Source organism: Oncorhynchus mykiss, chromosome 6, assembly GCF_013265735.2.
Source record: "Oncorhynchus mykiss isolate Arlee chromosome 6, USDA_OmykA_1.1, whole genome shotgun sequence".
Lineage (NCBI taxonomy): Eukaryota > Metazoa > Chordata > Actinopteri > Salmoniformes > Salmonidae > Oncorhynchus > Oncorhynchus mykiss.
In genome coordinates, this window is record NC_048570.1 from 99,942,393 (window position 1) to 99,955,132 (window position 12,740).

The 12,740-nt window shown below is 45.1% G+C and overlaps 1 protein-coding gene across 3 annotated transcripts in view; it reads right to left on the reverse strand.

The window, feature by feature from the left end:
• Positions 1-12,740, reverse strand: part of LOC110518867 (insulin-like growth factor 1 receptor) — a 147,764-nt gene that overhangs the window by 17,035 nt on the left and 117,989 nt on the right. For all 3 annotated transcript variants that reach the window (XM_036981717.1, XM_036981719.1, XM_036981718.1), the window contains exons 15-18: positions 7,682-7,778; positions 6,999-7,069; positions 6,629-6,858; positions 2,402-2,509 (exon numbers count right to left, since the gene is read on the reverse strand). In XM_036981717.1, coding sequence (XP_036837612.1) covers positions 2,402-2,509; positions 6,629-6,858; positions 6,999-7,069; positions 7,682-7,778 — 506 coding nt within the window. The remainder of the gene's footprint in view (positions 1-2,401; positions 2,510-6,628; positions 6,859-6,998; positions 7,070-7,681; positions 7,779-12,740) is intronic.

Genomic DNA, 12,740 nt, shown 5'->3' on the forward strand with positions numbered 1-12,740 from the left:
TTTCGAGTCGTCTATTTACCACCACAAACCGATACTGGCATTAAGACCACACTCAATGAGCTGGATAAGGCCACTCAACCAGCTGGATAAGGCCACTCAACCAGCTGGATAAGGCCACTCAACCAGCTGGATAAGGCCACTCAACCAGCTGGATAAGGCCACTCAACCAGCTGGATAAGGCCACTCAACCAGCTGGATAAGGCCACTCAACCAGCTGTATAAAGCCATAAGCAAACAAGAAAATGCTCATCCAGAAGCAGCGCTCCTAGTGGCCGGGAACTTTAATGCAGACGAACTTAAACCAGTTTGACCTCATTTCTATCAGTATATTAAGTGTGCAACCAGAGGGAAAAACTCTAGATCATCTTTACCCCACACACCGAGACACATACAAAGCTCTCCCTCGCCCTGCATTTGGCAAATCTGACCATAATTCCTGCTTACAAGCAAAAACTAAAGCAGGAAGTACCAGTGACTCACTCAATACGGAAGTGGTCAGATGACCCAGATGCTACGCTACAGGACTGTTTTGCTAGCACAGACTGGAATATGTTCAGGGATTCATCCAATGGCATTGAGGAGTATACCAACGCAGTCACCGGCTTCATCAATAAGAGCATCGACGACGTTGTCCCCAGTGACCGTACGTACATATCCCAACTAGAAGCCATGGATTACAGGCAACATCCGCACCGAGCTAAAAGCTAGAGCTGCTGCTTTCAAGGAGCGGGACACTAATCCGGATGCTTATAAGAAATCCGGATATGCCCTCAGACGAACCACCAAACAGGCAAAGAGTCAATACAGGACTAAGACTGAATCCTACTATACCAGCTGACGCTCGTCGAATGTGGGGCGATTACGGACTACAAAGGGAAACCCAGCCGCGAGCTGCCCAGTGAAGCGTGCCTACCAGACCATTAAAATGCCTTTTATTCTCGCTTCGAGGCAAGCAACACTGAAGCATGCATTAGAGCACCAGTTGTTCCGGACAACTGTGTGATCACGCTCTCCGTAGCCAATGTGAGCAAAACCTTTAAACAGGTCAACATTCACAAGTCCGCGGGGCCAGACAGATTACTCGGATGTGTACTCAGAGCATACATGGACCAACTGGCAAGTGTCTTCACTGACATTCACCTGCCTGCCTAAATGACTACCGCCCCGTAGCACTCACATCGACAGCCATGAAGTGTATTGAAAGGCTGGTCATGGCTCACGTCAACACCATCATCCCACTCCAATTTGCATACCTCCCTAACAGATCCACAGATGACACAATCTCAATTTCCACACTGCACTTTCACACGTGGACAAAAGGAACACTTACGTGAGAAGTCAACACCATAGTTCCCACAAAGCTCATCACTAAGCTAAGGACCGTGGGACTAAACACCTCCCTCTGCAACTGGATCCTGGACTTCCTGACGGGCTGCCCCCAGGTGGTAAGGGTAGGAAACAACACATCTGCCACGCTGATCCTCAACACGGGCGCCCCACAGGGGTGCGTGCTTAGCACCTCCTGTTTAGTCCCACACGACTCGAACGCCATCATTAAGTTTGCTGACGACAACAGTGGTAGGCCTGATTACAGACAACGATGAGACAGCCTATAGGGAGGAGGTCAGAGACCTTGCAGTGTGGTGCCAGGATAACAACCTCTCCCTCAATGTGAGCCAGACAAAGGCTAAAGGACCTCTACACCAGGCTCCCTGCCACCCAGGACCTCTACACCAGGCTCCCTGCCACCCAGGACCTCTACACCAGGCTCCCTGCCACCCAGGACCTCTACACCAGTCTCCCTGCCACCCAGGACCTCTACATCAGGCTCCCTGCCACCCAGGACCTCTACACCAGGCTCCCTGCCACCCAGGACCTCTACACCAGGCTCCCTGCCACCCAGGACCTCTATACCAGGCTCCCTGCCACCCAGGACCTCTATATTAGGCGGTGTCAGAGGAAGGCCCATATTTTTTGAAAACTCCAGTCACCCAAGATCAAGACTGTTCTCTCTGCTACAGCACGTTACTGGAGCGCCAAGTCTAGGTCCAAAAGGCTCCTTAACCCCAAGCCATAAGACTGCTGAACAACTAATCAAAATGACCGCCCAGACTATTTACATTATATTTTGTTAACTATTTATTGAACAGCATTGTTGGTTAAGGGCTTGTAAGTAAGCATTTCAAGGTAAGGTTGTTCAGCGCATGTGATAAATACAATTGTATTATTTTTAGTGACCTCAGGCGGTAGGGGTTAGGATGAGGGGTTAGGGGTCAGGATGAGGGAACAGGATGAGGGGTAAATAACTAAGTAAGTCTTTAGCCCAAAGTTACCTCAGGTGACTAGGTGGTAGGGGTCAGGATGAGGGGTTAGGGGTCAGAATGAGGGATAGGTAACTTACATCTTTAGCCCGTAGTGACCTCAGGTGGCTCTTCAGATCTCCTTTAGTCATCAGCTCCATGATGACCAAGGTGGGCTGGCCCTGAGAAACCACACCCAGCAGACGCACCTGCACGAATCACAGCACACAAATGACATCAGTGGTCAGAGCCCACATCCTGAACTGACAATCAGTGGGCTCCTTATTTGTTCACAGGAACATAAGACATGACAGGGGGTGTGGAGTATCAAGGTAGACATTTAGACAGTACAGGGGGAGTGGAGAATCAGGTCAACATTTAGACAGGACAGGGGGGGTGTGGAGTATCAAGGTCAACATTTAGACAGGACAGGGGGTGTGGACAGGACAGGGGGTGTGGAGTATCAGGTCAACATTTAGACAGGACAGGGAATGTGGAGTTTCAGGTCAACATTTAGACAGGGGGTGTGGAGCATCAGGTCAACATTTAGACAGGGGGTGTGGAGTATCAGGTCAACATTTAGACAGGACAGGGGGTGTGGAGTATCAGGTCAACATTTAGACAGGACAGGGGGGGTGTGGAGTATCAGGTCAACATTTAGACAGGACAGTAAGTGTGGAGTATCAGGTCAACATTTAGACAGGACAGGGGGTGTGGAGTATCAGGTCAACATTTAGACAGGACAGGGGGGGTGTGGAGTATCAGGTCAACATTTAGACAGGACAGTAAGTGTGGAGTATCAGGTCAACATTTAGACAGGACAGGGGGGGTGTGGAGTATCAGGTCAACATTTAGACAGGACAGGGGGTGTGGAGTATCAGGTCAACATTTAGACAGGTCAGGGGTGTGTGGAGTATCAGGTCAACATTTAGACAGGACAGGGGGGGTGTGGAGTATCAGGTCAACATTTAGACAGGACAGGGGGTGTGGAGTATCAGGTCAACATTTAGACAGGACAAGGGGGTGTGGACAGGACAGGGGGGGTGGAGTATCAGGTCAACATTTAGACAGGACAGGGGGTGTGGAGCATCAGGTCAACATTTAGACAGGACAGGGGGTGTGGACAGGACAGGGGGGGTGGAGTATCAGGTCAACATTTAGACAGGACAGGGGGTGTGGACAGGACAGGGGGGGTGGAGTATCAGGTCAACATTTAGACAGGACAAGGGGGTGTGGACAGGACAGGGGGTGTGGAGTATCAGGTCAACATTTAGACAGGACAGGGGGTGTGGAGTATCAGGTCAACATTTAGACAGGACAGGGGGTGTGGAGCATCAGGTCAACATTTAGACAGGACAGGGGGTGTGGAGTTATAGGTCAACATTTAGACAGGACAGGGGTAGTTGAGTATCAGGTCAACATTTAGACAGGACAGGGGGGGTGTGGAGTATCAAGTCAACATTTAAACAGGACAGGGGGTGTGGAGTATCAGGTCAACATTTAGACAGGACAGGGGGGTGTGTGGACAGGACAGGCGGTGTGGAGTATCAGGTCAACATTTAGACAGGACAGGGGGTGTGGACAGGACAGGGGGGGTGGAGTATCAGGTCAACATTTAGACAGGACAGGGGGTGTGGAGCATCAGGTCAACATTTAGACAGGACAAGGGGGTGTGGACAGGACAGGGGGTGTGGAGTATCAGGTCAACATTTAGACAGGACAGGGGGTGTGGAGTATCAGGTCAACATTTAGACAGGACAGGGGGTGTGGAGCATCAGGTCAACATTTAGACAGGACAGGGGGTGTGGAGTTATAGGTCAACATTTAGACAGGACAGGGGTAGTTGAGTATCAGGTCAACATTTAGACAGGACAGGGGGGGTGTGGAGTATCAAGTCAACATTTAAACAGGACAGGGGGTGTGGAGTATCAGGTCAACATTTAGACAGGACAGGGGGTGTGGAGTATTAAAGTCCACATTTAGACAGGACAGGGGGTGTGGAGTATCAGGTCAACATTTAGACAGGACAGGGGGTGTGGAGTATCAGGTCAACATTTTGACAGGACAGGGGGGGTGTGGAGTATCAGGTCAACATTTAGACAGGACAGGGGGTGTGGACAGGACAGGGGGTGTGGAGTATCAGGTCAACATTTAGACAGGACAGGGGGTGTGGAGTATCAGGTCAACATTTAGACAGGACAGGGGGGTGTGGAGTATCAGGTCAACATTTAGACAGGACAGGGGGGGTGTGGAGTATCAGGTCAACATTTAGACAGGACAGGGGGGTGTGGAGTATCAGGTCAACGTTTAGACAGGACAGTGAGTGTGGAGTATCAGGTCAACATTTAGACAGGACAGGGGGGGTGTGGAGTATCAGGTCAACATTTAGACAGGACAGTGAGTGTGGAGTATCAGGTCAACATTTAGACAGGACAGGGTGTGTGGAGTATCAGGTCAACATTTAGACAGGACAGGGGGTGTGGAGTATCAGGTCAACATTTAGACAGGACAGGGGGTGTGGAGTATCAGGTCAACATTTAGACAGGACAGGGGGGTGTGGAGTATCAGGTCAACATTTAGACAGTACAGGGGGGTGTGGAGTATCAGGTCAACATTTAGACAGGACAGGGGGGGTGTGGAGTATCAGGTCAACATTTAGACAATACAGGGTGTGTGGAGTATCAGGTCAACATTTAGACAGGACAGTGAGTGTGGAGTATCAGGTCAACATTTAGACAGGACAGGGGGTGTGGAGTATCAGGTCAACATTTAGACAGGACAGGGGGGTGTGGAGTATCAGGTCAACATTTAGACAGGGGGTGTGGAGTATCAGGTCAACATTTAGACAGGACACGATGTGGAGTTTCAGGTCAACATTTAGACAGGACAGGATGTGGAGTATCAGGTCAACATTTAGACAGGACAGGGGGTGTGGAGTATCAGGTCAACATTTAGACAGGACAGGTGAACAGGACAGGGGGTGTGGAGCATCAGGTCAACATTTAGACAGGACAGGGGGTGTGGAGTATCAGGTCAACATTTAGACAGGACAGGGGGGGTGTGGAGTATCAGGTCAACATTTAGACAGGACAGGGGGTGTGGAGTATCAGGTCAACATTTAGACAGGACAGGGGGTGTGGAGTATCAGGTCAACATTTAGACAGGACAGGGGGGGGTGTGGAGTATCAGGTCAACATTTAGACAGGACAGTGAGTGTGGAGTATCAGGTCAACATTTAGACAGGACAGGGGGTGTGGAGTATCAGGTCAACATTTAGACAGGACAGGGGGTGTGGAGTATCAGGTCAACATTTAGACAGGACAGGGGGGTGTGGAGTATCAGGTCAACATTTAGACAGTACAGGGGGTGTGGAGTATCAGGTCAACATTTAGACAGGACAGGGGGGTGTGGAGTATCAGGTCAACATTTAGACAGGACAGGGGGTGTGGAGTATCAGGTCAACATTTAGACAGGGCAGGGGGTGTGGAGTATCAGGTCAACATTTAGACAGTACAGGGGGTGTGGAGTATCAGGTCAACATTTAGACAGGACAGGGGGTGTGGAGTATCAGGTCAACATTTAGACAGTACAGGGGGTGTGGAGTATCAGGACAACATTTAGACAGGACAGGGGGTGTGGAGTATCAGGTCAACATTTAGACAGGACAGGGGGGTGTGGAGTATCAGGTCAACATTTAGACAGGGGGTGTGGAGTATCAGGTCAACATTTAGACAGGACAGGATGTGGAGTTTCAGGTCAACATTTAGACAGGACAGGATGTGGAGTATCAGGTCAACATTTAGACAGGACAGGGGGTGTGGAGTATCAGGTCAACATTTAGACAGGACAGGGGGGGTGTGGAGTATCAGGTCAACATTTAGACAGGACAGGGGGGGTGGACAGGACAGGGGGTGTGGAGCATCAGGTCAACATTTAGACAGGACAGGGGGGTTGGACAGGACAGGGGGGGGTGGAGTATCAGGTATTATTGCCTTATGTCTCAATGTATCTGTCCGCTGTGTTTTCGTGTCCTACCACACTGTGTGTGTGTGTGTCCTGTGTCGTACCACACTGTGTGTGTGTGTGTGTGTGTCCTGTGTCGTACCACACTGTGTGTTTGTGTGTGTGTGTGTCCTGTGTCGTACCACACTGTGTGTGTGTGTGTCCTGTGTCGTACCACACTGTGTGTGTGTGTGTGTGTCCTGTGTCGTACCACACTGTGTGTGTGTGTGTCCTGTGTCGTACCATACTGTGTGTGTGTGTGTCCTGTGTCGTACCATACTGTGTGTGTGTGTGTGTGTGTGTGTGTGTGTGTGTGTGTGTCTTACCACGTGATGACAGTTGAACTCCTTCATGACAGAAGCTTCATTGAGGAACTCTATTCTCTCTCTCATGCTGGCAGACTCGTTCACCGTCTTAATGGCCACACACGTCTCTGGCTCGTCCTTGACTACTCCCTTAGCAACGCCCTCGTACACCATGCCAAACGACCCCTGACCCAGCTCTCTGTTCATCGTGATCTTCTCCCTCAACACCTCCCATTCATCTGGTATATACACTGGAGGAGAGGAGAGGGTTAACAGACAACTATATCACAGTACCACACAGCCTGACCCTGACGACCTATCAGGTGATATGGTCACTACAGGTACTTCCTCTCTGTCTCTATCAGGTGATATGGTCACTACAGGTACTTACTCTCTGCAGCGCTGAAGTATTCAGGGTTGACTGATGCATACAGAACTCCATTCCCCAGTCTGTCACTGTTCCTGTAGACACACACACACACAGGGTTAGCAGAGTTAAACAGCATCCCAAACGGCACCCTATTCCCCATATGTACTGCTCTGTGGGGTCTGGTCTAAAGTAGTGCATTATATAGGGAATAGGGTGTCATAGGGCTCTAGTCTAAAGTAATGCACTATATAGGGAATAGGGTGCCATAGGGCTCTGGTTTAAAGTAGTGCATTATATACGGAATAGGGTGCCATAGGGCTCTGGTCTAATGTGGTGCACTATATAGGGAATAGGGTGCCATAGGGCTCTGGTCTAAAGTAGTGCACTATATAGGGAATAGGGTGCCATAGGGCTCTGGTTTAAAGTAGTGCATTATATACGGAATAGGGTGCCATAGGGCTCTGGTCTAATGTGGTGCACTATATAGGGAATAGGGTGCCATAGGGCTCTGGTCTAAAGTAGTGCACTATATAGGGAATAGGGTGCCATAGGGCTCTGGTCTAAAGTAGTACACTATATAGGGAATAGGGTGCCAGAAGTCTCTGTTCTTAAGTAGTGCACTATATAATGACAGCCCACCTCTAACTACCTAGAGACAGCCTGTCATTTACTAAAGAACCTTACAGACAGACACACAGACGTACTTCTTCCTGTTGATGATGGTGAACGTGGCCAGGAGACAGATGATCAGGACTGCTACCATGGGAACAAAGATCATGATGTAGAGAGAGTTCTCATAACCTGTTGGACCAGGAGAGACCCATTAAACACACACTGGTGTTAACTAACTAACCTGGTGGACCCATTAAACACACACTGGTGTTAACTAACTAACTAACCTGGAGGACACATTAAATACACACTGGTGTTAACTAACATGTGATAAGGTATTATATACACACTGGTGTTAACTAACTAACTAACATGTGATAAGGTATTATATACAGACTGGTGTTAACTAACTAACTAACATGTGATAAGGTATTATATACAGACTGGTATTAACTAACTAACTAACTAACATGTGATAAGGTATTATATACACACTGGTGTTAACTAACATGTGATAAGGTATTATATACACACTGGTGTTAACTAACTAACATGTGATAAGGTATTATATACACACTGGTATTAACTAACTAACATGTGATAAGGTATTATATACACACTGGTATTAACTAACTAACATGTGATAAGGTATTATATACACACTGGTATTAACTAACATGTGATAAGGTATTATATACACACTGGTGTTAACTAACATGTGATAAGGTATTATATACACACTGGTATTAACTAACTAACTAACTAACTAACATGTGATAAGGTATTATATACAGACTGGTGTTAACTAACTAACTAACATGTGATAAGGTATCATATACACACTGGTATTAACTAACTAACTAACTAACTAACATGTGATAAGTTATTTTATACACACTGGTGTTAACTAACATGTGATAAGGTATTATATACACACTGGTATTAACTAACATGTGATAAGGTATTATATACACACTGGTATTAACTAACTAACTAACTAACTAACTAACATGTGATAAGGTATTAAATACACACTGGTATTAACTAACATGTGATAAGGTATTATATACACACTGGTATTAACTAACATGTGATAAGGTATTATATACACACTGGTGTTAACTAACTAACTAACTAACATGTGATAAGGTATTATATACACACTGGTGTTAACTAACTAACTAACATGTGATAAGGTATTATATACACATTGGTGTTAACTAACTAACTAACTAACATGTGATAAGGTATAATATACACACTGGTATTAACTAACTAACATGTGATAAGGTATTATATACACACTGGTGTTAACTAACTAACTAACATGTGATAAGGTATTATATACACATTGGTGTTAACTAACTAACTAACTAACTAACATGTGATAAGGTATAATATACACACTGGTATTAACTACCTAACATGTGATAAGGTATTATATACACACTGGTGTTAACTAACTAACTAACATGTGATAAGGTATTATATACACACTGGTATTAACTAACTAACTAACTAACATGTGATAAGGTATTACATACACACTGGTATTAACTAACATGTGATAAGGTATTACATACACACTGGTATTAACTAACTAACATGTGATAAGGTATTATATACACACTGGTGTTAACTAACTAACTAACTAACATGTGATAAGGTATTATATACAGACTGGTGTTAACTAACATGTGATAAGGTATTATGTACACACTGGTATTAACTAACATGTGATAAGGTATTATATACACACTGGTGTTAACTAACTAACATGTGATAAGGTATAATATACACACTGGTATTAACTAACTAACTAACTAATATGTGATAAGGTATTATATACAGACTGGTGTTAATTAACTAACTAACTAACTAACATGTGATAAGGTATAATATACAGAATGGTGTTAACTAACTAACTAACATGTGATAAGGTATTATATACAGACTGGTGTTAACTAACTAACTAACTAACTAACATGTGATAAGGTATTATATACACACTGGTATTAACTAACTAACTAACTAACATGTGATAAGGTAAAATACAGACTGGTGTTAACTAACTAACTAACTAACATGTGATAAGGTATTATATACACACTGGTGTTAACTAACTAACTAACATGTGATAAGGTATTATATACACACTGGTATTAACTAACATGTGATAAGGTATTAAATACACACTGGTATTAACTAACTAACATGTGATAAGGTATTATATACAGAATGGTGTTAACTAACTAACTAACTAACATGTGATAAGGTATTACATACAGACTGGTGTTAACTAACATGTGATAAGGTATTATATACACACTGGTATTAACTAACATGTGATAAGGTATTATATACAGACTGGTATTAACTAACACGTGATAAGGTATTATATACACACTGGTATTAACTAACTAACTAACTAACTAACATGTGATAAGGTATTAAATACACACTGGTATTAACTAACATGTGATAAGGTATTATATACACACTGGTATTAACTAACATGTGATAAGGTATTATATACACACTGGTGTTAACTAACTAACTAACTAACATGTGATAAGGTATTATATACAGACTGGTGTTAACTAACTAACTAACTAACATGTGATAAGGTATTATATACACACTGGTGTTAACTAACTAACTAACATGTGATAAGGTATTATATACACATTGGTGTTAACTAACTAACTAACTAACATGTGATAAGGTATAATATACACACTGGTATTAACTAACTAACATGTGATAAGGTATTATATACACACTGGTATTAACTAACTAACTAACTAACATGTGATAAGGTATTACATACACACTGGTATTAACTAACATGTGATAAGGTATTATATACACACTGGTATTAACTAACTAACATGTGATAAGGTATTATATACACACTGGTGTTAACTAACTAACTAACTAACATGTTTTTTTATTTATTTATTTTTTTTATTTTTATTTCACCTTTATTTAACCAGGTAGGCTAGTTGAGAACAAGTTCTCATTTGCAACTGCGACCTGGCCAAGATAAGGCATAGCAGTGTGAACAGACAACACAGAGTTACACATGGAGTAAACAATTAACAAGTCAATAACACAGTAGAAAAAAGGGGAGTCTATATATACATTGTGTGCAAAAGGCATGAGAAGGTAGGCAAATAATTACAATTATGCAGATTAACACTGGAGTGATAAATGATCAGATGGTTATGTACAGGTAGTAGAGATTGGTGTGCAAAAGAGCAGAAAAATAAAAATAAATAAATAAAAACAGTATGGGGATGAGGTAGGTGAAAATGGGTGGGCTATTTACCAATAGACTATGTACAGCTGCAGCGATCGGTTAGCTGCTCGGATAGCAGATGTTTGAAGTTGGTGAGGGAGATAAAAGTCTCCAACTTCAGCGATTTTTGCAATTCGTTCCAGTCACAGGCAGCAGAGAACTGGAACGAAAGGCGGCCAAATGAGGTGTTGGCTTTAGGGATGATCAGTGAGATACACCTGCTGGAGCGCGTGCTACGGATGGGTGTTGCCATCGTAACCAGTGAACTGAGATAAGGCGGAGCTTTACCTAGCATGGACTTGTAGATGACCTGGAGCCAGTGGGTCTGGCGACGAATATGTAGCGAGGGCCAGCCGACTAGAGCATACAAGTCGCAGTGGTGGGTGGTATAAGGTGCTTTAGTGACAAAACGGATGGCACTGTGATAAACTGCATCCAGTTTGCTGAGTAGAGTGTTGGAAGCAATTTTGTAGATGACGTCGCCGAAGTCGAGGATCGGTAGGATAGTCAGTTTTACTAGGGTAAGTTTGGCGGCGTGAGTGAAGGAGGCTTTGTTGCGGAATAGAAAGCCGACTCTTGATTTGATTTTCGATTGGAGATGTTTGATATGGGTCTGGAAGGAGAGTTTAGAGTCTAGCCAGACACCTAGGTACTTATAGATGTCCACATATTCAAGGTCGGAACCATCCAGGGTGGTGATGCTGGTCAGGCGTGCGGGTGCAGGCAGCGAACGGTTGAAAAGCATGCATTTGGTTTTACTAGCGTTTAAGAGCAGTTGGAGGCCACGGAAGGAGTGCTGTATGGCATTGAAGCTCGTTTGGAGGTTAGATAGCACAGTGTCCAAGGACGGGCCGGAAGTATATAGAATGGTGTCGTCTGCGTAGAGGTGGATCAGGGAATCGCCCGCAGCATGAGAAACATCATTGATATATACAGAGAAAAGAGTCGGCCCGAGAATTGAACCCTGTGGCACCCCCATAGAGACTGCCAGAGGACCGGACAGCATGCCCTCCGATTTGACACACTGAACTCTGTCTGCAAAGTAATTGGTGAACCAGGCAAGGCAGTCATCCGAAAAACCGAGGCTACTGAGTCTGCCGATAAGAATACGGTGATTGACAGAGTCGAAAGCCTTGGCAAGGTCTATGAAGACGGCTGCACAGTACTGTCTTTTATCGATGGCGGTTATGATATCGTTTAGTACCTTGAGCGTGGCTGAGGTACACCCGTGACCGGCTCGGAAACCAGATTGCACAGCGGAGAAGGTACGGTGGGATTCAAGATGGTCAGTGACCTGTTTGTTGACTTGGCTTTCGAAGACCTTAGATAGGCAGGGCAGGATGGATATAGGTCTGTAACAGTTTGGGTCCAGGGTGTCGCCCCCTTTGAAGAGGGGGATGACTGCGGCAGCTTTCCAATCCTTGGGGATCTCAGACGATATGAAAGAGAGGTTGAACAGGCTGGTAATAGGGGTTGCGACAATGGCGGCGGATAGTTTCAGGAATAGAGGGTCCAGATTGTCCAGCCCAGCTGATTTGTACGGGTCCAGGTTTTGCAGCTCTTTCAGGACATCTGCTATCTGGATTTGGGTAAAGGAGAACCTGGAGAGGCTTGGGCGAGTAGCTGCGGGGGGGGGGGAGCTGTTGTCCGAGGTTGGAGTAGCCAGGCGGAAGGCATGGCCAGCCGTTGAGAAATGCTTGTTGAAGTTTTCGATAATCATGGATTTATCGGTGGTGACCATGTTACCTAGTCTCAGTGCAGTGGGCAGCTGGGAGGAGGTGCTCTTGTTCTCCATGGACTTCACAGTGTCCCAGAACTTTTTGGAGTTGGAGCTACAGGATGCAAACTTC